The sequence below is a fragment of the Nycticebus coucang genome, chromosome 11 (genome assembly GCF_027406575.1).
Source record: "Nycticebus coucang isolate mNycCou1 chromosome 11, mNycCou1.pri, whole genome shotgun sequence".
In the NCBI taxonomy this organism is placed as follows: domain Eukaryota; kingdom Metazoa; phylum Chordata; class Mammalia; order Primates; family Lorisidae; genus Nycticebus; species Nycticebus coucang.
This window is the reverse complement of record NC_069790.1, coordinates 35,225,974-35,253,277: the sequence shown is the minus strand read 5'-3', so window position 1 is coordinate 35,253,277 and position 27,304 is coordinate 35,225,974. Positions and strand designations below refer to the sequence as shown.

The 27,304-nt window shown below is 36.0% G+C and overlaps 1 protein-coding gene across 2 annotated transcripts in view; it reads left to right on the top strand.

Annotated features, from left to right (window-relative positions):
• The first annotated feature begins 1,124 nt into the window (after positions 1 to 1,124).
• The window catches only part of STK31 (serine/threonine kinase 31), a 178,516-nt gene continuing 152,336 nt past the window's right edge, over positions 1,125 to 27,304 (top strand). The window contains exons 1-7 of one of the 2 annotated variants that reach the window (XM_053609069.1): positions 1,125 to 1,171; positions 1,259 to 1,311; positions 7,886 to 7,984; positions 14,237 to 14,311; positions 16,517 to 16,675; positions 23,497 to 23,855; positions 24,794 to 24,968. In XM_053609069.1, the coding sequence (XP_053465044.1) occupies positions 1,144 to 1,171; positions 1,259 to 1,311; positions 7,886 to 7,984; positions 14,237 to 14,311; positions 16,517 to 16,675; positions 23,497 to 23,855; positions 24,794 to 24,968 (948 nt within the window). In that variant the 5' untranslated portion in view covers positions 1,125 to 1,143. Of the gene's footprint in view, positions 1,172 to 1,258; positions 1,312 to 7,885; positions 7,985 to 14,236; positions 14,312 to 16,516; positions 16,676 to 23,496; positions 23,856 to 24,793; positions 24,969 to 27,304 lie in introns of those variants that run through there. The other variant, XM_053609068.1, reaches the window with a different exon arrangement.

Here is a 27,304-nt window from a genome sequence, read left to right as displayed (position 1 = left end):
ATGTGTGGCATGATTTCCAAAGTAAACATTTTTATTTTTACTAAGTATAAGACTTAAAATGTGTTCCAGAGAAATATGTAATCTTAAACAGATTTCAACTTGTTTTTACAGCTTTTTGGTCAATTGAATTTAAAATCTACTTTTGGACCAGTATTAGAGAATCCTTGTTTTGGAGATGTTTGGATGTCACTTAATGTGTTTGAAAAAAATTTTTTTTCTTTTTTCTTTCCATTTTAAAATTTTAATAGATTCAGGGGTAGAAGTTGAGTTCTGTTGCATGTGTATATATTGTATAGTGGTGGAGTCTGGGCATTGGCATATAAAAAAACAAATTTTAAGCTGTTAACAGAAGAATAAAGTGTTCAAATTATATTAACTTTTTTTCCTGTGATGAAGAGTTAATAACTTTTCTGTTTTCATAATTGAAAGTATTTGAAACTTTGGTAAGTGGTGTTTTAAAAGCTCTTTAAAAGAACCTGTATTTTAATTTTCATTCAACATTTTGTAACAATGTGCAAATTCTTTTTTAAAAAAATGAATGCCCTCCCAAAACAATAGTACTTCCGCCATGTAAGCAAAGAGAAACACTACAAATTAACAGAACAAACACTTCAAACTGGTAATTAATTTTATATAGAAGACTGTGTGGTTACTACATTTGAAGAAACTCCAGAATCAAAAACTGCAAAATAAATCAGTTTTGCCCATTATTCAAAAATAATTTTCATTACATAATGTTATAGTTTACCAACTGCAAAATATTTCAAAAGAAATGTCTACTACCATAATTTCATCCTTAATACACTAGAATGTTGCACTTTCCATTCATAAGTATTGATTTATGTAATTGATTCAGATGTACACAAATTATCCATATTATTATAAACTTGTAAAAGTTTGGGTAAAGAGATAATTTTAAGGATAGAGATTATGTATGATGCATTTGCATGCTAAAAATATACTCAAAAGAATTAACTATTGAAGAAAATATACTTGAGGTCATTTTTGATATAGAGTTTGAATTTAGATACTTGTAAGAATTTGATCCTTACATGGTTTAGTGTTTGCTCATTATCAGTGGATGGATTATTATAACTTAATTCAAGGTAATGAATTGTTTTTAGTTTTTCAGGAATTGTCCAAATGGATGAAGATACTCATTATAATAAAGGTATTGACACTAAAAATTATTTTTGGGTGCAGAGCCAAGTGATGCAGATGAATTTCTAATTTTCTTTGCATTGTGATTTGGTTTTAGTTGAAGATGTGGTTGGAAGTCACGTAGAAGATGCAGTAACATTTTGGGCCCAGGTAAATAGTAGCCTGGTTGATTTCTTCTCTTCTCCTACTGTTCGCTGTTTTCCCCGCCAACACTAAAAAACCCCCAGGATTAAATATATTTATTATCATTCTCAATGCCTAATTTTTACTGAACAGTTTAGCACAAGGCATTATTACCAAACGACTATACCTAGGATTTTATCTGAGTTACAAGGAGTATGCTCATAACATATCAAGTTAAAAAATTAAAAACAGCAGCAAGATCATGACTTCAGAATTACATATGATTCAGTACCAACCAACATTCTAGGATGCATAAATTGCTGGTGATGCTGAGAGTTTGTATCTGTGAAGTTACAGCCCCATCTAGGGGTCTTTTGTAAGATTGTTTCTTGATAAATGATAAGTTAAAAGTTTAGTCATTTTTTTCTGATGGCTTAAATTTGAATTTGAAATATGATATTTTTCTCATTTTTTTTTTTTATTTTTTGGCCGGGGCTGGGTTTGAACCCACCACCTCTGGTATATGGGGCCAGTGCCCTACTACTTGAGCCACAGGCTCTGCCCTTATTTTTCTCATTTTAAATTGGAAGCACTAACAAATCATTTTTACATGTGTACTGGAAGGCTTCTTGTCAGATAAATTATTTAATTTTTAATATTAAGCACATCACCAAAGTACGTGTGTTCCAGAATTTAAGAAGGTGAATTCTAGGTGGCGCCTGTAGCTCCGTGGGTAGGGCGCCGGCCACATATACCCAGGCTGGCGGGTTCAAATGCAGCCAGGGCTAGCTAAACAACAGTGACAGCTACAACACAAAAAATAGCTGGGTGTTGTGGTGGGCCTCTGTAGTTCCAGCTACTTGGGAGACTGAGGCAAAAGAATTACTTAAGCCCAAGGGTTTGAGGTTGCTGTGAGCTGTGATGCCACAGCACTGTACCGAGGGTGACACAGTAAGATTGTCTCAAAAAAAAAAAAAAAAAAAAAAGGTGAACTCGTCTAATGAGCACAATTACCATTTAATTTTTAATTATTTTGAACTATGCATGATACAGGAGGAAGGCAATTACATTTTTCTATACTTTCTGTAGCATTGGAATTCCTTTTCGTAGGATTAGGGTGAATTGGCAATGTGGGAAATACAAGAACTTATGAGGCTGAATCAGTGGCCCGTGCCTATAATCCTAGCACTTTGGGAGGCTGAAACAGGAGGACCACTTGAGGTCAGGAGTTTGCAACCACCCTGAGCAACATAGCAAGACTCTGTATCTACAAAAAAATAGAAAAGTAAGCTGAGTATGGCGATGTGTATGCCTGTAGTCCCAGCTGCTTGAAGGGCTGATGCTGGAGGATCACTTGAGCTCAGGATTTTGAGGTTGCAGTGAGTTATGATGATGCGACTGCATTCTAGCCTGGGCAGCAGACCAAGACTTCATCTCAAAAAATTGTTTTTGCTTGATGTTGGAGATGCATTCTAAGAAATGCATCATTAGATGAGTTTGTCATTGGGTGAACATCATAGAGTGTACTTATACAAACTGAGATGGAATAGCCTACTATATACCTAGAATATACAAGGTCTGACAAGTTCGCGAACTTGCCACCATGCGCTCACATTGGCAGCACTGTACAAACAACTTGGTACAGTGCTTGGTACTTCATTTATTTATGAATAAACTTGGTATAATTAATGTTTTACAGTTGTGTTCATGTCGATGTGTGGAAGTGTCTTAGTGGTGTTCATTATTGTTGCATGTTTTTGTGTGCTATCATGAGAATGTTGGAGCCTGAATTAAAGCAATGAAAAAACATTTGTAGATTTCTTGTTAAGTGTGGCAAGAGTGGAAATGAAAATCAGGTACGTGTTAGTCCAAGTTTATAGAGATAATTCCATGAAGAGGACAGCAGTGTACAAATGGATTAAACCTTTTTCTGAGGGAAGAGAAAATATACTGATGAAGAGAGGTCAGGGTGGCCAGTATTGACAAAAACATTGCAAAAATTCTTTGAATTGTGTGTCAAAATTGTTGACTGACTGTGAGAAGCATAGCTGACCAAGTAAACATCTATAGAAAAACAGGAAAATCTTAAGTGAAAATCTTGGCCAGAAACTCAGGGCTCTTGCATAATGACAATGCACCAGCTCACACAGCACTGTCTGTGAAGAAGTTTTTATTTTTATTTTATTTTATTTTTTTTGTAGAGACAGAGTCTCACTTTATCGCCTTTGGTAGAGTGTCGTTGCATCACAGCTCACAGCAACCTCCAGCTCTGGGCTTAGGTGATTCTCTTGCCTCAGCCTCCCCAGTAGCTGGGACTACAGGCGCCCGCCACAACGCCTGGCTATTTTTTGTTGCAGTTTGGCTGGGGTCAGGTTTGAACCCACCACCCTCAGTATATGGAGTTGGCGCCCTACTCACTGAGCCACAGGCACTGCCCTGTGAGGGAGTTTTTAGCAGGTAAACAAGTAACTGTTGAAATACCCTCCCTACTTATCTGGTATGGCCTCAGTGACTTTTTTCTTTACCAAAAATAAAAATATTAAAAAGGTAACATTTTGATTATATTCAGAACATTAAGGATAATACAATGATAGCTCTGATGGCTAGTCTGGGAAAAGAGTTCTAAATTGCTTTGAAGGGTGGACTAAGCACTGGTGTTGGTGTACAGCTTCCCAAGGCAGGTATTTTGAATGTAACTGTAGCACTTTTTTTAGGATGCTATAAACTATAGCTCCTACCCTATAAGCCTGTATTGCACGTTACTGTATTGAATACTGTAGGCAGTTATTAGTGTATCTACACCAGAAACATAGAAAACTGCAACATAGAAAAGTATCAGTAAAATTATAGTATAAAAGATCAAAAATGATATACCTTTGTAGGGCATTTAACCATAAATAGGGCTTGCAGGTCTGGAACTTGCTCTGGGTGAGTCAGTGAGTGCGTAGTGAGTGAATGTAGAAGGCCTGGGATGTTACTGTGTACTATTGTAGACTTTATAAACACTGTACCTTTAGGTACTGTTTCTGTTAACAATTTTTACTTCAATAGTATATATTAATCGTACTCTAACTTTTTTACTTTATAAACTTACAAATTATTTTATTTTTTGACTCATTTGTGGTAACCCAGCTTAGAACACAAACACATTGTACAGCTGTACACTAGTATTTTCTTTCTTCGTATCATTCTGTGAACCTTTTTCTCTTTTTAAAATTTTTAATTTTTTTTCTAAACTTTTTTTTGTTAAAAAAAGAAGGCAAAAATACAGAGATTAGCCTAGGACTACCTAGAGTCAGGATTATTAATATCAGTTTTCCACTTCTACATCTTGTCCCATTGGAAGGTCTTCAGGGGCACTAATACACAGGATGCTATCATCTGCTATAACAATGCTGCCTTCCGGAATAACTCCTGAAGCAGCTGCCTGAAACTATTTAACAGTTAATTTTTTTTAATAAGTAGAAAAGAGTATACTGAGGATAAAAGTATAGTAAATGCATAAACCAGTAACGTTTAACCAGTAACAGACTTTTTTTATCATTAAGTATTATGTACTGTGCATAATTGTATATGGTACTGTAATACTTTTATACAATTGGTAGTATAGTTGAATTGTTTATAGGAGCACCACCATAAAATATGAGTAATGTGTTGTGTAGGATGTTAACAACAACTTCAACATCATGAGACAAGAGGAATTTTTCAACTCCAATATAATCTCATGGGACTGGTGTTGGATATTTGGTCTGTCATTGACCAAATAATTATAATGTGATGTATTACTGCTGTAGAAAACATTTGTACAAAGGTAATATTATAGAAAACTTTGAGTAAATTTGTGTTTGTGCTTATGAACATACTGGAAAATTTGTGTTTTTACTTTTGCACATTCTCTAAAGGGTGCCCATTTTATAAATAGCATTTGTATTTCTCTCAGGTTGGATAAATGTTATGATTAAGCTCCTTGTATAGGAACGTCATTTATTAACTTAAAGAAGATTTTCTTTTTTTGAGACAGAGTCTCACTTGGTCACCTTGGCTAGAGTGCTGTAGCATCATAGGTCACAGCAACCTCAAACTCCTGGGTCCAAACGATCCTTTTGCCTCAGCCTCCTGAGTAGGTGGGGCTATAGGCACCTGCCATAACACCTAGCTTGTTTTTCTATTTTCAGTAGAGACCAGGTCTTGCTCTTGCTCAGGCTGGTCTTGAACCCCTGAGCTTAAGCCATCCACTTGTTTCAGCCTCCCAGAGTGGTAGGATTACAGGCATGAACCCCGGTGCCCACAGAGAAGATTTTTCTAGGCCAATACTATACAGTAGAAATATATGAGCCACATGAGTGATTTTTAAGTATTTTTAGCAGCTATATTAAAGTAAAAAAAAAGACAACAGTTGAAATTAATATAGTGTGTTTTGTTAAAGCCAATATATCCAAAATACTGTTTCAAAATGTAATCAGCATTAAAATATGAACAGGGAAGTTTATTCTTCTTTTTCCAATATTAAGTCTTTGAAATCCAGATGACTTACACCATAAATCAGACTTGCTACATTTTAAGTGGATGTTGAGTGGTTAGTGCTCCTCTAGACATTGATTTTGGTTGATCTTATTTGTGAAGCTTTTGACTGAATTTGGAGCTATGATTTGAAACCGGAGTCAGCAGACTTTTTCTGTAAAAAATCGGATAGTAAATACTTTACAGTTTTTGGACCATGTAGTCTCTGTTGCAGCTATTGAACTTTGCCAGTTCTGCTGTTGTAGTGCAAAAGCAGTTGCATTAACATGAGTATGTGGCTATGGTCTAGTAAACTTCATTTACTAAAACAGGTGGCTGTAATTTGCCAACCTCTGATTTCAGTCATGAAATCGAGGCCCTGTAGAAATCTAAATACATTTTAAAAAGTTACGAAACATGCCTGTAATGCATGAAAAGATTAAAAATTAAACATTCTTGTGACACACTAATGAATGTAATGATTATTTCAGGAAGCAAATGGTAAAATTTGGCAGAGGTAGTATGCGATGTAGGCATGGAAAAGAGTAAATAGATATTTACAAATATGTGGCAGCCAGTGGGCACGAAGATCTGTTCACATACATTCTGTTTTTCTGCCATGTAAGCCACTTAAAAGAAAACACTTCAGAATTAGTGGTATGCCCAGTTGGATGAGTGGCAACAGAAGGAATCTGAAGTATTTCACTCTGCCTGTTTCTTTTTTTGAGAGAAATCGTTTTCCCATTTGTTTTAGTCTATACAGTGGTGATTTTCAACCTGTGTGTCACAGGTTGAAAGGATCTTAGCTGTGCCATGAAAATTTTTAAAGATCATTAATTAGTTTTGAAAGAAATTCAAAGCACAGTAAGTATATTCTTTGTTTTGTTACTTTTTTTAAATCAACATAATTTAATTGTGCTGAGGAAGTTTAAATACACGTTCAAGTGTGCCGTGAGATAAAAAAAGGCCGAAAAACACTGCTGTATAGTAACAAAGGATAATTATGCAGAATATTTTGATGCATTCTGAACTTGAGTGCTGATTCCAGGGGTTTAGTCACGAAGGTTGCTTCGCTATGTTTCTTGGGGTCATTGTAAATTTAGTTTCAGTTTTTCCTATACACTGATGTTATTCGGCCTGATGTCCTTGGAACTGCTGTTTCAGAGTTTTCTTTTCAGTCATCCCAGATAATTAGATTCTTTCTAGCCTTACTGAATATTTTATTGGTATATTTCTTTAGGATACATTTATATAGATCTGTATCTGTACATATATGTATCTGTATTAACTTTTTCTTTTGAAAAACTTACAAGAAAGTTGCAAAAGTAGTGCTTGCCTAATGATGATTTTGTATTCTCATTCTTTGTATATTTCTTAATTGGAATTCTTCTATAACGAAGACTGTCTCTTCTGCTATTCATTCACTTATTTATATTAATATAGACTCATGGATATGTATTCCATAGTTTATAATCCAATGCTGCTATTATTTATTGTGTTACTTAAATTATTCAGCTTTAGCCATTAGAACAAAGTTGGCTAAAGAACATAGGTTGGTTGGCTCCTTATCCTTAAACATATCCCATTCTTTCTTAGGTACTTCTTTCTTTTTTTAGACATGGAATCTTGTCTTCCATGCTGGAGAGCAGTGCATGTTGATAGCTCTTGGTAGTCTTAAACTCTTGGGCTTAATCGATTTTCTGGCCTGAATCTCAATAGCTGGGACTGTAGGTGCATGAAACTGTGCTTGACTTTTTTTGAGTACTTTTTTTCCTGGCACCATTAGATGTTCTAGGATCATCTTTTATTTCCTTAAAGACTGGAATCAGCCAGTCTTAAAGGAATTCTCTTGGTACGATTTAATAATACTTTTTGGGATCTTGTTTTCCAGGTAATTCAAACTCTTTGGGAAGTAAACTTCTGTAACTTAGTTTCATTTCTTATAAATAATTCGTTTGAATTGTGAAAAAATACTGATGGAATCTGATTTAATTTCAAATGTCTAGAATCTTTTTTAAGTGTACACTTAGTAGAACCCTCAAGTATATATCACTACTGAATAATATTTTACTGAATCTTATACTATATCTGTTCTTTCTAGAATATCAATAGAAATAAGGATATCATGAAGATTGGTTGTTCACTATCTGAAGTTTGTCCCCTTGCCAACTCAGTTTTTGGTAATCTTGACACAAAGAAGGTGAGCCATGTTCTTGAATATAATTATTTCCTTCCTCCTGTTAGTTTTCCTATAGCTTAAATTTTATAGCTTTGGGAATTTTTGGTATATTTGAAAGGAAGAGGCATATTTTTTAGAATTCATGTAAACTACTGTCATAGTAAATTTATTTATTAAAAAATATGTATAGACTAAATATTCAGGCTTAAAAAAAGAAAAATTCTGACAAAAGCTACATGTATGAATCTATAGGACATTGCTAAATAAAATAGGCCATTCACAAAATAACAAATATAGAATAGATAGAATTTGCACTTATATGAGGTGTTGTCAAACAGTTTCATAAAAGTTTTGAAACAGGGTGGCGCCTTGGCTCATTAAGTAAGGCGCTGGCCCCATATACTGAGGGTGGCAGGTTTGAGCCCAGCTCTGGCCAAACCGCAACATAAAAATAGCTGGGCATTGTGGCCGGCGCCCGTAGTTCCAGTTACTCGGGAAGCTGAGGCAAGAGAATTGCCTAGGCCCAAGAGCTGGAGGTTGCACACCACAGCACTCCGCCGAGGGCGACAAAGTGAGACTCTGTCTCTAAAAGAAAAAGGAGAAAGAAAAAAAAAGGTTGAAACAGTTTATAGTCTCACCACCAGTTGATGAAATTTCTAGTTGCTCCATGTCCTCACTAATTCTTTGAATTATTGCTCTGTTAAGCTTAAGAGTGTGTGTGTGTTGTTGGGGAATCATTGAGGGTACAGTGAGCCAGGTTACACTGCTTGCGTTTGCTGGGTGAAGAGCTTAAGCGCGTTTTAATACATATACATATGTATTTTTTTTTTTTTGAGACAGTCTCACTATGTCTCCCTCTATAGTGCCATGGCATCACAACTCACAGCAACCTCCAATTCTTGGGCTTAAGTGATTCTCTTGCCTCAGCCTCCCAAGTAATTGGGACTACAGGCACCTGCCACAATGCCCGGCTATTCTTTGGTTGTAGTTGTCATTGTTGCTTTAGCTGGCCCGGGCTGGGTTCGAACCAACCAGCCTTGGTGTATGTGGCTGGCGCCCTACCCACTGAGCTATGGGTGCCACTGTGTTTGAATATTCTTATTAGCTATTTGAATATTTACTTTTCTGTCATGTCCATTCAAATATTTTCCCCATTTTTAAATTAGGTTATTTGCCTTGATTTGATTTGTAGGAGTTCTGTAGGTATTCTTGATATGAGCCTTGTATATGTATTGCTGAAGTCTTCTCTTCGTGGCTTACCTACACACTTTATTGATAGAATTTGAAGTCTTTTAATTTTTTTTTTTTTTGGTGTACGCTTTCTGTTTCATATTTAAAACCTTTTTACTTCAAGATCATAGATGTATTCTTGTGTGTATGTATGTTTATGTGTGTTTCTCTGGAAGCTTTTACCTTTTACATTTAGGAGCATGGTTATTGCCAATAAATTTTTTGGTTATGATGTGAGGTAGAGATCAAATTTAGTTTTTGTTTGTATGCATGTCCAATTATGCCAGTACTTTTATTGAAAAGACCATCTTTACTGAATTGTATTGACATCTTTGTTTTAAATCAAGTGACTATGTCTGAGTATTAACTATCTTTTTTATAATAATTGATACTTATAAACATGGATGCATCAGTTTCTCTGCCAGGAATTTACCCTTTGAATATTACTATAAGTATATAAAGATGTTTGTACAAAGGTACTTATTGCAGCATTATTTGTAACAGGCAAAACTGGAGGTTAATTCATCTTTTCAGTGTATTGCAATAATAGTAATAACAATAGTTAGCATTTATTTTTTTTGTGAGACAATATTATAAGCACTCTGTGTATACTAATTTAATCTTCATAGCAACCCTTGTCAGGCAAGTGTTGTTACTATTTTATACATTTTGGAAATTGAGGCTAAGATAACTTTATGAAAGTCAGTATCAAGTTCATGGTTGAACAAGGCCTAAAAGCCATAGAGCCCAATTCTTTACTCTTACCCTATATTGGAAAGATTAACTGGTTGTGGTAGATTTTTATTTTGGAATACTCAGTAATAATTTTTTTTTATTTTTGAGACAGAGTCTCATTATGTTGCCCTAAGTAGAGTGCCATGGTGTCACAGCTCACAATAACCTCAAACTCTTGCCTCAGCCCCTCAGTAGCTGGGACTACAGGTGCCCGCCAAAACGCCTGGCTGTTTTTTTTTTGTTGTTGTTGTAGTTGTCATTATTATTTAGCAGGACGGGTTTGAACCCGCCAGCCCCCAGTGAATGTGGCTGGTGCCGTAACTCCTGAGCTCCGGGTGCTGAGTTCTAAGTAATAATTTTTGAGGGCTGGTACTAGGGTGGGGCAAGTCTGGAATTTAAGGAGGCACTCTCCTTTACACTTAAGTGCAGAGTTGGTACCTAAAATAGAATGTCTACTGAAACTTTGTGCCTTGGTTGCCTAGCTTGCCATAACTTGCTGTAGGCCTTGGTTGTTTAAATGAGGGAGGAGATTGCTGTGGTTTGAATGTTTGTGTCCCTTGCAAATCCACAGGTTGCAGTTATTACCCCTAAGATGATGCTACCAATAGGGTGGGCCTTTGGGAGGTGATTAGGTTATGAAAGTGAAGCCCTCGTGAATGGGATTAGTGCCCTTATAAAAGAGACCTCAAACAAAATCCCTGCCCCCCCCCCCCGCATCCCCCCGGGATTTTGTTCCTTCTACCATGTGAGGATACAATGGAATGTAGTTTGGAGCTAAGTGACAAATGGCTAAAGTAATGTAGTTTGTAGTTTTTAGGTTTTTTTCTTTTTAACCTCTTTATAATCTATGACTCTGATATTGCTATATGTTGATTAAGACAGATCCTCTTTTCCACTGTTGGAATATAAATTACTTGGGTTTTTTGTTTGTTTTTGAGACACAGTCTCACTATGTTGCCCTTGGTAGAGTGCGGTGGCATCACAGCTCACAGCAACCTCAAACTCTTGGACTTAAGCAATACTCTTGTTTCAGCTTAAGCAATACTCTTGTTTGAGCTTCCCAAGTAGCTGGGAGTACACGTACCTGCCACAATGCCCAGCTGTTTTTTTTGTTGCAGTTGCCATTGTTGTTTAGCTGTCCTGGGCCGGATTCAAACCCGCCACCCTTGGTGTTTGTGGCTAGTGCCCTCACCATTGTGCTGTGGGCACCAAGCCATAAATTACTTGTATTATCAAAAATTTAAGCTAGCACCAGTAATGGGCATTTAATTATAATTTTTTTTTTTTTTTTTTTTTGCCTGGGGCTGGGCTTGAACCCACCACCTCCAAGATATGGGGCAGGCACCCTACTCCTTTGAGCCACAGGCGCCACCCCTAATTATAATCTTTTTAAACTTTAGGTTAAGATAAGGATTCATACAATTAGTTTACATTTTTTGCATTTGTTAATAATTATAAATTATTAATCAGTGACCTCTGATTATTCATAGATAGATTATAAATTTTCCTGAGTGGTTTGAGTGGTTCTCTCCTTCTCACCATGTAAGCAGGGCATAGGCTATGAAGTGTGGTGTTGTGTGAGAAGACTGGGTTGAAGCCCAGTGGGAGTGAATGTATAGTTCTGACTATGTTCTAAAGACAAATAAATATACTTGGGATAGACTTGTACATTATGGTGATAGTTGTGATTATTCAAACTAATAGGGCCAAGAACTTCAGGTTTTTTAGCTTGGGGGTCTCAGCTTATATTCCTGGATACAGTTACCCCTAAACCTTGCCTCAGCTGGTTTGCAATAACATACATTTCTCTTATTTACCATATACCAAATGGTTAGTTAATGATATTGGTATATTGTTACAAAGCCTTAATTAAAGATAGTGTGATCTTTTGAAGAGTTTGAAGTTGAAATAAAACTGTTGTTTATCAGCTGTTTTTGCTATTTTAATACTGTTTACATACTAAAAATTGAAATAAGGTGGTTGGGAAAGGGTACCAGGCCATTAGTGTTCTCTTTGCCCTCTTGTTGAAATTTAATTGAGGGACCAGGAGTCAAGTACTAATTGGACACACTTATCCTTTGCAGCCTTTGACTTGTTAGATACACATTTGTGGATCTGAATTTATTTGTGCTTTGTTGTTTGGTGAATTCAGGGTTTTTAGGTTTCACATCATGTATTATTTTTGCTCTGAAATAAATCCGTGAATGTGTCCCAATTCAGAGTGTTACATTTTAAATTAATTTTATACTCCATCACCTAATGCAGTGTTCCTCAAACTTTTTTTCATTATTCCCTCCTAAAGAGCATTTTTAGCCTTTTTTTTTTTTTGAGACAGAGTCTCATTATGTTGCCCTCAGTCGAGTGCTATGGCATCATAGCTCACAGCAATGTCAAACTCTTGGGCTTAAGCGATTCTCTTGCCTCAACCTCCCAAGTAGCTGGGACTATAGGTGCCCACCACAACGCCCAGCTATTTTTTGTTGTAGTTGTCATTGTTGTTTGGCAGGTCTGGGCAGGGTTTGAACCCGCCAGCCCTGGTATATGTGGCTGGTGCCCTAGCTGCCGAGCTACAAGTGCTGAGCCTGCCTTGTTTTTTCTGTTGGACTTTCTCTCCTCAAGATATTTTAATACTGCAGATATTTTGTATATTTATGTTGCCAGGTAGAGTTGAACTTTGGTGGGCTACAAACCATTGTAATATCTAAGATTCTCTTCTCAAGAATCACTTTTCTCCCTAGTGGTGATATTGCCCCAGTTGAGAATATACGATTTAAAATGGTATCAACCTGCAATGATTTTGTATCTTCACCAATTGCCATCCCTGGGAGATATTTGGCAATACTTGGGAGACATGTTTGAATATTACAACTAGAAGTGGGACTACTGGCATCTAGTGGGTAGAGGCCAGGGGAGATGCTGGTAGATATCTTATAAAGCACAAGACAGAGGACAGTTTTTCCTTTGTCCCCAAAGACTTATCCAGTGTCAAATGTCAGTGATGCTGAGGCTTAGAAAATGATTGAAAGTACATATAGTTTTTTCTTTGCTCTTTTGTTAAACATCATCAAATTAAAAAACAAAATAAATGAAAGTTTAGTATTAAGGATATTATTTAATTTGATCCACTTGAAAACCAGTGACCTAAAGAAAAAGTATATAAAAAAGAAAAAGTGTAAAATCAACTGGGTATGGTGGCTCACACATATAATCCCAGCATTTTAGGAGGCTGAAGTGGGAGGATTGTTTGAGGCTAAAAGTTCATGACCAGCCTGGGTAACGCAGTGAGACCCCTATCTCTACCAAAAAAAAACAAACAAAAAACAAAAACCTAGCTGGGCATGGTGATGGGTGCTTATAGTCCCACCTATTGGAAGGCTGAGAGAGAGGGATCTTTTGAAGACCAGGAATTTGAGGCTGCAGTGAGCTATGACCATGCCACTACATGCCTAGGTGACAGAGCCAAACCTTATCTTTAAAAAAACAGGAAAATTGGCCAGGTGGGGTGGCATGTACCTATAGTCCCAGCTACTTGGGAGACTGAGGCAAGAGGCTGAAGTGGGGGGAATCTTGTGAAACTCGAGTGTTCACAGCTGCAGCAAGTTATTATGATCATGCCACTTCACTCCAGCCTGGATGACAGAACAAGATCCTTTCTTTTAAAAAGAAGTATAACACTATGGCTGAGAATTAGACTTAAGAGGCACACACTTGTCATATTTATGTTTTAAAAAGAATTTATTGTATAAGTTATGTTTTCAGTATGATTTTAAGTCTTTGATGCTCATGACTTTTTTTTTTAGTTTGTTTTTTTTTTTTTTGAGACAGAGCCTCAAGCTGTAGCCCTGGATAGAGTGCCATGGCATCCCAAGTAGCTGGGACACACCCGCCACAACGCCTGGCTAGTTTTTGGTTGCAGCCGTCATTGTTTGGTAGGCCCGGGCTGGATTCAAACCTGCCAGCTCAGGTGTATGTGGCTAGCGCCTTAGCTGCTTGAGCCATAGGCGCAGAGCCTAGTTTATTGTTTTTTATACCTCCTCCTTTTTGTTGGAGAGGTGACATAGCATAATGTGCTTTAAGTCAGATGTTTGAATCTTGGTTCTTCTGCTTATTAGTTTATGACTTTGGGTGCATAGTGGCATAAGCAAAGTACTCACCTCATAGGGTTGTTGTGAGAAGTAAGTAAGTTATGAATAAAGTGCTTATGGACACATAGTAAGTGCTTAATAAATGCTAACCTTTATTCTGATCTACTTTGCATGCTTAATTACTTCATTAAATGTCAAATAATTTTGCTTTTTCTCTTTGTAGATTTATGGTGGATTATTTTCTGAAGATAAATGTTGGTACAGATGCAAAGTACTGAAAATCATCAGTGATGAAAAGGCAGGAAATAAGTGTTCAGTTTTTTTTTTTTGCTTTAAGGAATATTTATTTTGGTTACAAAATTTGATGCTTAATTAGCTCTTTATTGCTTACTCATAGTTGTAATAAGATGTGGTTCAACAAATGAACTTTTAAATTGGTTAAACGTGTTTTCCCCCTAATGAACACAAAAGAGATAAATTGTTAAAAACAGACAAGATTCAGGAATACTCTGCTGAATTTAAGTTTTTCTTTTTTTTTTCCTGAGACAAAATCTTACTCTGTTGCCCCAGGCTTAGAATGTCTTGATGTCATAGCTCACAGCGACTCAAACTCCTAGACTCAAGTAATTCTTTTGCCTCAGCTTCCTGATTAGCTGGGACTACAGGTGTGTGCCTCCACACCTGGCTAGTTTTTCTGTATTTAGTAGAGACAGCGTCTTGTTCTTGTTTAGGTTGATCTTGAACTCCTGAGCTCAAAGGATCCTCCCATGTTGGCCTCCTGGAGTGCTAGGATTATAGGCGTGAGCCCATGAACCACTGCTTACAGCTTGTACCTTAGTTCTTAATAATTATGTTTGGTTCTTGCTAATGAGTAACTTTTACAAGTTCATTCTTCGTAGTATGATTGATGAGCAGGAAAACTCATTTGATTGATCCTAAAGTTAGGTGTATCTTTTACTTAGCTGATTTATTGTTAATATTAAGGATTGGCTTGCCTTTTTGTCACATCTGGGTTAGAAGTGATGGATTTTCTTTGTGCTAAGCTATTTTATTTTTTTACACAGGAAGATTTTTTTTTTTTTTTGAGACAGAGTCTCACTATGTCGCCCTCAGTAGAGTGCTGTGGTGTCACAGCTCATAGCAACCTCAAACTCTTGGGCTTAAGTGATTTCTCTTGTCTCAGTCTTCCAAGTAGCTGGGACTACAGACACCCGCCACAACGCCCAGCTATTTTCTTGTTGCAGTTGTCATCGTTGTTTAGCTGACCCAGGCCAGGGTTGAACCTGCTAGCCTTGGCTGGCGCTGTAACCACTGTGCTACGAGTGCTGAGCCTATATAGGAAGATTTTTTTAAGAGCATTTGGGGAGATGAGATTCTGGATAGCTCTTTGATGGAAATTGCTCATTGTTGGCTGTGTGGAAACATCGCTAGACCCACAGAGTTTCCTTTAGTGTTTTTTTCTACATCTGTTTTCTGGCTTTAAAATGTATTACTTGGGTTTTGTAAAAATTTTTTGTGTAATGAGGTGATAGGGTGAAAAAATTGATTAATGCTCTGAATAGCTTGGTTTTTATAAAAAGCTCATTGTTTATTCCTATGATAGGCCACGGTTTTATCTTAGTGGAATAGACCTTACACCTTATCCCCATAATTTGACAACTGGAAATAATATTTTGCATTTGCTTTTGGGTTGGCTTTAACTTCCTAAATTAAAGGACAAAATGACATGTAATAAACTGATTTTCCTTTTTAATCTTTTAAACAGATATGGAGTGGAGATAAGGGTGAATTGGACAACTTTCCAAGGTCTAGCTACAGTGGATTTAATTTTATCTAAGCTAGTTTGATAATTTTTCCTTTCTTTTCAGATTTTATTGTTACAACTTGAACTTAATAATGTTGATTGATTTCAGCATTAGGAGAGAGAAAAGAGAGGCTTCATAGATTTATGTTAATTAAAAATACCAATTATTGGTCAGGTGCAGTGGCTCATGCCTATAATCTCAGAACTCTGGGAGGCTGAGGCAAGAGGATTTCTTGGGATCAGGAGTTCAAGACCAGCTTGAGCAAGAGTGAGATCCCATCTCTACTAAAAATAAAAAAAACTAGCTGGGTTTTGTGGCGGGTGCCTATAGTCTCAGCTCTTTGGGAAGCTGAGGCAGGAGGATCACTAGAGCCCCTAGAGCCCAAGTGTTTGAGATTGCTGTGCGTGAGGCTGACGCCATGGCACTTTATGTAGGGTGACAGAGTGAGACTCTGTTTTATAAAAAAGAAAATACAATTGTTTAAAAAACCAAAATGAGAAAAGGAGCTGTTGGAATTTCACTAGTACCAAGTACATCACTATAATTTCAGGTACTATGGACTCTGAATACATTTTGTCAATTTGAGATAAAATACTATCTTGATATACAGATAATTAACAGAAAGCATCAAATTGATGATTTCTTTGGAGATATTTAATCTAGCTTTGGTATTGGTATTTATCTCTTATTTTTTACAGTGTCTGGTGAGGTACATTGACTATGGAAATACTGAGATTCTAAGTCGGTCTGATATAGTTGAAATTCCTTTGGAGTTGCAATTTTCTAGTGTTGCCAAGAAGTATAGACTCTGGGGATTACAGATTCCTTCTGGTCAAGAAGTTACCCAGTTTGATCAGGCAAGTTATATTTTAAGTGTTTTTGTTAATAAAAGTATAACTATATGCTTGAAACAAAATTTGAGTGTAGCTACATGTTGACAAATTCATTAAAATATGAATTATAGAATAATTTGAAAGCAATTAAGTAATATATTGATTCTCATCTTTGCTAGATAAACATTCTTGAGGAACATTTAAGAGTGATATATATAATAAATGTAAATCGTTTTTTCTGATGTAAAAGTTGAAAAGGGTAGTATCATATGTTGGAGAGAATAATGAATACTGTTATTCTGTTATTGTTTGGTATTGATAATTAAGTAGATTTTTATTATTTCAATAGAGGCTTATTCTGTTTGATGTAGTAATTGGCAGTGATGTTCTGCTAATCTGGATTCTAGTTTATATTCACTTCTATTGAATTTTAGGATCAATATTTTAATTATGGAAGACATCTGATAATTTCAAGGGTAGTATTACAGACGTACCTCTTTAAAACCTGTGCAATAATGATGGTTCTTTTAGTGAGTGGTAGTGCTGCTGGTGAAGGATATTACATTGCAAATTAATCAGGTTTGTAATTGTTTTATTTTAGCATTTCAGGTGGCTTATGTGAAAAACCATTTAATCAGTATTATAAGAAATAGTAATGAAAATCTAGGGCAATTTAATAAAACCTAAATTACAAGGTAAGGGTTAAGATGAGTATCCAGGTTATGTGGCATTTGAGCAAACTCAAGAACAGTAGGGATTCTTAAACATTGTATTTGCTTCTTGTATCAACTGTTTTGAGAATCTTGTAGATGTGTTGGGTGCAGTTTTATTTGCATTACTTACAAGAAGGATTACTGTAAATAAAACTCAGACTTTTATAAACATAAAATGTAGAAATTACTGTGAAATTCTACCCTAAGTTTTTGGTTGAATATCTAAAGTTTCTTCTTTAACCTAAATGCTTGACTGAGATAGAGGCTTATTTTTAATTTTCTGCATGCATAGAACTCTAGAATCTTTACAGTATTGTAAAAAAATTCTTTTCTGCTCTCAACTTATTTTACATGTGAGGAAATACGGTGGTTTACGATAATTAAATGACTTATTTAGAGCCACAAAGCTAATTAGGGAAGAATTAGGGCTAGAGTTCAAGTCCATCACTATTTTCATAGTAAGATGATACATAGATTTATTTTGATAGAAACAAGCAAGAATCAAGGGGAAAAGTTTTTGGAACTAAAGGATAAATGTCAGTTGAGAATATGTTAGTATGCTTCATAAATTCTTTGTAGGTGTAATGCATACGAACATTTGTATTAGGGTGCTTAATTCTAATGAAATGATCATTAAAAAGATCATTGCTTAGAGTTGAGGTAATTGGCAAGTTGAATGTTTTCTGGGAAAAATAGTAATACTTGAATATTGTTCATTCTTAAGGTTCAAATGTAATCTTCTATATGAAGTCTTGGCCTAATATCCATCACGCACCCCCCTGCAGCTATTTTAGTCACTCAGTATATAAAACATGTAGAATTATAATTTTTTCTCCCCTGACAGGCTAGTGAGTTCAGTAGGGACAAGACTGTCTTGGTAGAAACAAATAATTATTTTCTGTGCCTAATCTTCCTGCCTGTTAGATGTTAGATAAGTATCCACTTTTATTTAACATTGAATAAATGGATGAATAGTAGGGATTCGGTAAAAAGAAAAATAAACAGTCCCCTGTACTTCCAGAAGATGTTCTGGGCCCTGAAATTTCTTTAGCACCTTTTTAAACCAGTAGTTACACACCCATACTACATACAGCACAGTTGAAATTGATACTCAGAATGCTGGTTACAAACTGTTGAAGGTTAGGATTAAATTATTATTCTTACATGCCTTTCTGTAAAAATTATACATAGCATAGGGAAATGAAGACTAGAGATTGGAATTGGAATTTAACAAATTAAAGGTGTTTTGCTTATTTTCTAATATATACAGACAAGATAAAGTAGAATAAAGTAGAAAAAGCAAGTGATACTTTCTCGTTTCTGAATAAAGGGTATCAGTTTGGGAAACAGAATGGAATATACCTAAGGAAAATGACATCTTTTTTTTTTTTGGACCTCAGTCTTTTTTTTAGCTCTGTGTTCTATATGACCAGATTTTATACCTCTTAAATACCTAAATATTTTTCAGAAGTACCTGTGTATATCTATCGTCAGTTCACAAGATGTAGCAGAAAATAAAATGTATTTCTCATAATAAAAATTAAATGTTTGACATTTACAAAAGAACATATAGCATATATATGCTTATGATATAAAATAGTATTATAACAACCTCTATCCTGTCATTCTTCTTGTTAGTTACATTTGAGGAGAACACAGATTTTAAGTTTAGGGTTCTATCTTTGTGATGATATGATTCATGGAGAACCTAATGGAATAACTTTATACTGATGGTGATTGGTGACCATAACTAAAATGAATTTGACTTTAGGGAGAAGTCTTAAAAATCATATTTCTGCATAAAGCATTCTAAACAAGGAGTGAAGGACTTTTAGATCATTCAGCTCTATGTAATTAGAACTTCTATATTATAAAAAGTAGATTATGAACATTTGAATTCATACGTTGCCTAAAGCCAGTTTCTTCAAATATTATAATTTTTTTATATTCAAGCAGCAGTTTTCAAACTTACCTAAGATTGGAAGTTGTTCTTGAACAACTTTAACAATAGGGGTTAATAGCTGGGCGTTGTGGCGGGCGCCTGTAGTCCCAGCTACTTGGGAGGCTGAGGCAAGAGAATTGCTTAAGCCCAGGAGTTGGAGGTTGCTGTGAGCTGTGTGAGGCCACGGCACTCTACCGAGGGCCATAAAGTGAGACTGTCTCTACAAAAAAAAAAAAAAACAATAGGGGTTGAAGCCAAGAATTTTTGTATGAAAGAAGTTAACCAGAATACTATATCTGATTGATTAAAATCTTAATTGATTAAAATCTTAACTTTGACTTGGCGTGGTAGCTCATGCCTATAATCCAAGTGCTCTGGGAGGCAGAGTTGGGTGCATTGCTTGAGCTCAGAGGTTGCAGACCATCCTGAGCCAGAGTGAGCCAGAGTGAGACCCCATGTCTACCAAAAAAAGCTGGGCATTGTGGCAGGTGCCTGTAGTCCCAGCCACTTGGGAGGCTAAAGGCAGGAAAATCACTAAAGGTAAAGCTCCATCTTTTTTTAAGGCTGTGTAGTATTCCATGGTATACATACACCACAATTTATTACATGGAGGGACCTGGAACATATTCTCCTGAGTAAAGTATCTCAAGAATGGAGGAAAAAGTATCTAGTGTACTTAGTACTTCTATGAAACCTACTTATATTTACTCACACTTTGTTATGAAAGATAGAACACAACTACAGCCCAGGATGAAGGAGAGGAATGGAATGGGAAGGGAGGGAGGGGGAGGTTTGATAGAGGAAGAGTAAAAGGCGGGACCACACCTATGGAGTATATTGCAGGGGTACAAGTCAAATCTGTCAAGTGTAGAATGTAAATGTCTTAACACAATAATCAAGTAAATGAGGTGAAAGCTATGTTGCTTGGTTTGATGTAAGCACATCGGATTGTATAAAAAAAATCACATTATACCCCACATATGCATAAATGTATTCATGATCTATGTGTATTTGACTTAATGAAAAAAAAAGTTGCTAAAGGAAGAAAAGAAAAAAAGAAAAAAAACTTCAAACTAAGACGATTGAAAGCAAAATTCAAAAAAAATCTTAATGTGATATATTTTAGTGAATTACATTTTGAATTTGTTGGCTTGCCTATTTGATCCCATTTGATCGGTGATGACTTCTGGACCAAATTTGCTCTTTATATTGGCATTCTTGGTTTAAGACTCTTGATGCAATGTGTGTATTTCTAAATGCAGTAGATCCTCTATAAGTTGACCACCCAAGGGACTGTAACAAACTGGTCAACATATGGAAGTGGTCAACATAAGGAAGTAGGCCTTCTGTACTGATACATACATGTGGTTTATGCCCAGTCTATGAAAATTAGATCAGCTTAAGGAGGTGGTCATTGTAGAGAGGTGGTCATCTGTGGAGGCGCTACTATATTATGCTTTATAAATTTATAAAACATGTGTTTTTAGGTTGGGTGTGGGTGGCTCATGCCTGTAATCCCAGTACTCTGAGGCCCAGGCAGGTGGATTGCTTGAGCTCATAAGTTCTAGACCAGCCTGAGCAAGAGTGAGACCCTGTCTCTAAAGAAATAGCCGGGCCTTGTGGCGAGGGCCTGTAGTCCCAGCTACTGGAGAGGCTGAGGCAAGAGAATTGCTTGAGCCCTAAGAGTTTGAGGTTGCTGTGAGCTGTGACACTACAGCACTTTACTGGGTGCAAAAAAGTGAGACTGTCTCAAAAAACAAAACAAAACAAAGTATGTTTTGTTTTGTTATTTTGCCTTGTGGATTAAAAAACATTTTTTTTGGCTAGTGATAGTTGGTGATTCTTGAACATACATAGTTTGAATTTCTTTTTCTGCCCATCAAGAAGGAAATTCTTATAGGTCCAGGTGTTCTTAAGTTGGTATTAAATTGTATCACAATGAAGTAGCTTTCTTTGTAATCTTATGTTATTTATTTTTATTTATTTAAAATTTTTTTTTTTTTTTTTTTAGAGACAGAGTCTCACTCTATCACTCTTGATCGAATGCTGTGGTGTAATAGCTCACAGCAACCTCCAACTCCTGGGCTCAGGCAATTCTCTTGCCTCAGCCTCCCAAGTAGCTGGGACCACAGGCGTTGGCCAGAATTCCTGGCTACTTTTTTGTTGCAGTTTGGCCGTGGCCGGGTTTGAACATGCCACCCTTGGTATGTGGGGCCAGTGCCCTACCTACAGAGCCACAGGCGCCGCCATTTTTTTTATTTTTTGAGACAGATTCTCAAGCTGTCCCCCTGGGTAGAGTGCTGTGGCATCACAGCTCACAGCAACATCAAACTCTTGGGCTCAAGTAATTCTCTTGCCTCAGCCTCCCAAGTAGCTGGGACAACAGGCGCCTGCCACAATGCCCGACTATTTTTTTTTTGGTTGTTGTTGTTGCAGTTGTCGTTGTTTTAGCAGGTCCGGGCTGGGTTCGAACCTGCCAGTCTGGGTGTATGTGGCGGGTGCCCTACCCACTGAGCTATGGGTGCCTCCCATGTTATTTATTTTAAAATATTCTGAGGAGTCCATAGATTTCTCTTTCTCTTTCGCTTTCTCTTCTCTCTTTTTTTTTTTTTCCCCACTAGGTTGATAAAGGAGCCCATGGCAAAAAAAAGGTTATGAACTCTTAAATAGGTTTTACATCTACTCTCTATTGCTGTGTAAGTTAAAAAAGAGATAGAAAATAGCCTGTACCAATATTATTTAGTTTCTTGAACTTTGACTTTCTTTTTTTCTTTTTTTGAGACAGAGTCTCACTCTGTCACCTTGGATAGAGAGCTGTGGCATCATCGTAGCTCACAGCAGTCTCAAACTCTTGGGCTCAAAAGATCTTCCTGCCTCTGCCTCTTGAGTAGCTGGGACTACAAGCACCTGCCATGATGCCCAGATAGTTTTTCTATTTTTAGTACAGATGGGGGGTCTTGCTCTTGCTTAGGCTGGTATTGAACTACTGAGCTCAAGCAGTCCACATGCCTTGGCCTTCTAAAGTTCTAGGATTACAAACATGAACCACTGTGTCTGGCCTTTCCTTTTTCTTTTTTAAAAATGTGGTAACCTCGTATTTTTTGGGTTTTAGTTTTAGTATTTATGTACTTGTTTCTCTAATTATTATTGGTATGTTTTTCTATTTTTTGTTTGCTTTATTTGTGTGAAATAGTTATCTAGTAGGAACATAGCTAAGAATAAAGCTCCTTCCTTTAAAAGATATGATTTATCAGATTGTGTCTTATTTCAAATTTACTGCTCAGTAAATTTGAGCAGTACTCACCTGTTTTATATTTTAAGTTTATGCATTATATATTCTGAAGAATGAGTAATTTCATTCAGAGCATGCATAGGCTAAAAATCAGGAAAAGAACCTAGAGAAATTTGAGAAGAGTAATATTACATCATATCAAAGTAATTTTAGGAATTATAGCTTTCCGGAGGAGTAGACAAGTTTTTATTAAAATTAATTCTCAGATATCATCCAATCCCAAATGTATTTTAGGTGTATCTGTGCTCAGTTTTATGAATGGGTAATCAACAGTTGAAAGTTAGCAAGCACCAGATTTCTTATATGGCTTCTCATATACCAGTTACACACGTGTGTCCCCCTTAAAAGTTTATTTAAGAGAGTTTTGAACATAGGAATTTTCTGATACTTCAGATTTCATAATTTCAATTTGTTGATTTTTAAAAAATTTGCTGATATTTTGTGCTTTGAATGTTGGCCTTTAAAACCAAAGTAATCTTTGCCTTAAAACTATTTTTAAGTTTCTTGAAATTGAGTAACTTTTATAACTATCAGAAGTTCATTTTTATGGGCTATTGTTCCTTAGGACACTATTACGTTTAATTGGAGCCAAAATAGTCAACACAATCTGCTGGGTTAAAAAAAATTATTCTAAGATATTTAATTATTATATATTAAAAAATCTATAAATATGACTATACAAATATTAGCTGTACTATGAAAAGGAAGATTTTAACAAGTGCGTAATCAGAAGTGTATAGTTATATACATGCAGAAGTATATTTGCCTATACCAACAAGGTAAGACCATATGTATAATGAAGAAATACTATACTTGGAAAAGAATGGGTAGAAACAAAGTAAGTGGGGAGGAACATGTTTATACAGCTGGTTTATGTCTACTTTTCTTTCTTTCTTAGGGCAGAACCTTTTTGGGGAGCTTGATTTTTGAAAAGGAAATAAAAATGAGAATTAAAGCAACCTACCAAGATGGAACAGTTATTGCTCAGGCTGAGTATGGCAGTGTGGACATAGGGGAAGAGGTGGCTAAGAAAGGATTTGCAGAAAAATGCAAACTCACTTCCAGCACTAATGTCTGTGAGGAAAAAAAATCGGATCCTGGTCAGTTTTCTCTCAGGAATCTCAAAAGCCCCATTCCCCTGTGGGGACATAGGTCAAATCAGTCAACCTTTAGCAGACCAAAGGGGCGCTTCAGTGGGAAGCTGGCTGTTGACTTCAAGAATGAAAATGATTCAGGAAATCATGTGACATTTCCAAAGTAAGAATGTGGTGGGGTTTTTAGTTTTAATTAATTTCTGATCATGGTGGAGTCCCTTGTCATAGCGGAATAGAAGTTAAGGCTTAGTGATATTGAGGATGATACTGATTGTTTCTGTTTTTCTCAAACACGTATTCCTCTCTGCTTGAGGAGAATATTTTCATTAAAAGCCATTTTGAAAGAAAAATAATTCCTGAATTGTTTAGTTTATATACCAACTTTCATGCTAGCTCTTTTGAATACATTTGTCAAAAATGAAAATCTGCCCCTAAATTTGAATTATTTAGGCAAAGCCAGAATTTCAAATAAGATTTGAAGATTTTCCTCTGGTTTTAAGAATACTTTAATAAGTTTCAGGGAATAGCCATTTCTTTTTTAACAAAAGAGAGCCCCTTTCTTCTTCCTGTGAAAACTTGTGATGAAATTTGATTTTTCCAAAAGAAGTTAAATTTTTAGATCATTTTAATTTATCAACTTAAAGCAGAAAGCCAGATTTGATATTTATTTATATATGCTAAAACATTATTCTGTATTATGATCCAAGCCTTAATGCTGTGTCTTGGATGATATAGGTGTTTGGTGGGATCTCATCAGTGGTTTAGGACCTGAACTGTCAAATGAGGTAGGGGAAATGGGGAGGAAGAATTGAAAGAAACTGATACAGAAATGCTTTTACTTTGTTTTCTAGAGTTGATAGTGCTGTGGAGAAGTTGGAATATTTTTTCTTTGAGAGTTGGGGGCATTGTTTTTGAAGTATTACTTTAATTATAAAGTTTCATTTGCATTAAATTGTTTTTAAATGTTGAACTAAGCAAAATCTATAATTTCCAAAATTAAGATAAGGTATAGAAAGCCAAGATAATTTAGTTTTGATCTGTGATCTCTGTCAGCTTTACAGAGTTTGTTTTTTAAAATAAGTGATTTTTTTCTTTTAATAGGGAAAGTTTGGCTGTTGGCGATTTCAATTTAGGGTCTAATGTCAGCCTGGCAAAAATTAAGCAGGACCAGAAACTGATTGAAGAAAATGAAAAGCTTAAAACAGAGAAGGAGGCTCTTTTTGAAAGTTATAAGGCATTGGAATTGAAAGTAGAACAGACTGCTCAGGAGCTGCAGGTATGTTCAGTGTCTTATGAAGGTAGAGTGTCCAGCTGGGAAATCCATGTACTCAGATGCTCTTACTTATTTAATTTTCTGTCACCCCCCCCCCCCCAATTTTCTCCTTTGTGTATACCTCTGTTTGTTTGTAGATGAAATTTTTTTCTTATGCACTGAACCAGTCATCTTTGAATTTCACTGGATGTTAGAAAGTTTAATAATTTCTCATTTACATTTCCCTTTGTGTTCTTCAAAAAAAATTTTGACTGGAAATTTTCAAACATTCCAAAATGAGACACTGGAATAATTAATCCTCATGTATCCATCACCCAGTTTTTAACAATTATCAAACACATGGTCAGTCTTTAAAGTTGTACTTATTTCAAAATTTTAAAACAAATTCCATGTGTACTACTAATAGAGAAGGAAAAAAACCCATAGTCATAATATTATTTACACTTAAAAACAAACAATAGTTTCTTAATATTTAATATCCATTCAGTGTTCCAATTTCCCATGGTTGGTTTCCTCTAATCAGGATCCAGGTTAGGCCCATATGTTACGTTTTGGTTGCTATATCTCTTAAATTGCTTTTATCTGTATCATTGTATTGCTTAATAGGCTTTTTTACCTCCATGTGTGTTTTCCTTTTGTGGTAGTTGGGTCTCCAGATTTGCTCACATTCAAAATTTATTTCCCCCAAGAATACTGTATGGTTTTGAAATGTGTATTTTTTTTCCAACACCAAATGTGTTGTTCTGACACCAATTCTCTGACATTGACGATGTCCAGTAATTCAGTTCAGTTCTAACACTAACTCACCTGGTATTAGTGCAAACCCTACAAGTTAAGGACTCAGTTCCATAAGACTACTCCCACTTCCACCACCATCTACTTGCACTAGGTTACTTGCACTTCTGCTCGCTCATTATAAATTTGGGGGCTCCCATGACCCTTCCTCTTGTTAGATGATTCACTAGAACCAATCACAGAACTCCAGAAAGTACTACACGTACAGTTTTAGTATAAAGGATATAGTTCAGGTAGCCAAATAAAGGAACATATGCATAGTGCAAGGCATTGGGGGTGGGTCGTACAGAACTTCCATGCCCTCTCCTGTGTGCCACCCTCTCACACACAGATATGTTCACCAACCTAGAAGCTCTCCCCAATCTCATTCTGAGTTTTAAAAATTGAGGTTTCATTATAAAGGTGTGGTTTTGTGTGATTTATTAAAGCATTGGCTTTGGTCTCCAGCTCCTTCTCCCTGAAGGTGGGAGGTGAAAGTTCCTTTTTTTTTGTTTTTTAAATTTCAGTAGATTTAGGAAGTTCAAGTGGTTTTTTGTTGCATGGATGAATTGTACATCATATTCCCATCAACAGTGTATAAGTATTCTCTTCTCACTGTATTTGTAACAACATCTTCTGTTTGTTGACTTTTTTTTTTTTTTTTGAGACAGAGTCTCACTTTGTTGCCTTCAGTAGAGTGCTATGATGTCACAGCTCACAGCAACCTCCAGCTCTTGGGCTTAGGTGATTCTCTTGCCTCAACCTCCTGAGTAGCTGGGACGACAGGCACCCGCCACAGTTTGGCCGGGGCTGGATTTAAACCCTCCACTCTTGGTATATGGGGCCAGTGCCCTATTCACTGAGCCACAGGCGCCACCCACTTGTTGACTTTTTTAACATTGACCATTCTGACTGTGGTAAAGTAGTATCTTGTAGTTAATTTGCATTTCACTGATAGTAATGTTGAGGATTTAAATTTTTTTTTTTTTTTGCCATTTGTGTCTCTTCTTTTGAAAACCATTCATGTCAAACTTTTTAATGTTTTTTTCTCATTGATTTGTTTGAGTGCCTTGTTAATTCTGAGTATTAGTCATTTCTTGGATGTGTAGTTTGCAAATATTTTCTCCTATTCTGTAGGTTGTTTACTCTGATTTCAATTTCTTTTGTTGTGCAGAAACTTTTTAGTTTGTGTCCCATTTATTTGTTATTGTTGAATTTGCTTTTGGGATCTTAGCTATAAATTATTTGTGTAGGCAAATAACAATATCAAGATTAGTTTTTCCTAAGATTTCTAGAATTTTTATGGTTTCAGGCCTTACATTTAAGTCTTTAGTCCATTTTGAGTTAATTTTCGTATACTGTGAAAGACTGGGATCCAGTTTCATACTTCTGCATGTGACTATCCAGTTTTCCCAGGATCATTTATTTAATAAGATGCACCATTTAATAAGATATGTATGCTTTTTGTCTGCTTTGTCCAAGATTAGTTGGTTGTAGGTATATGGTTTTATTTCTGGGTTCTCTAGTGTGTTTCACTGATCTATATGTTTACTTTTACACAAGTA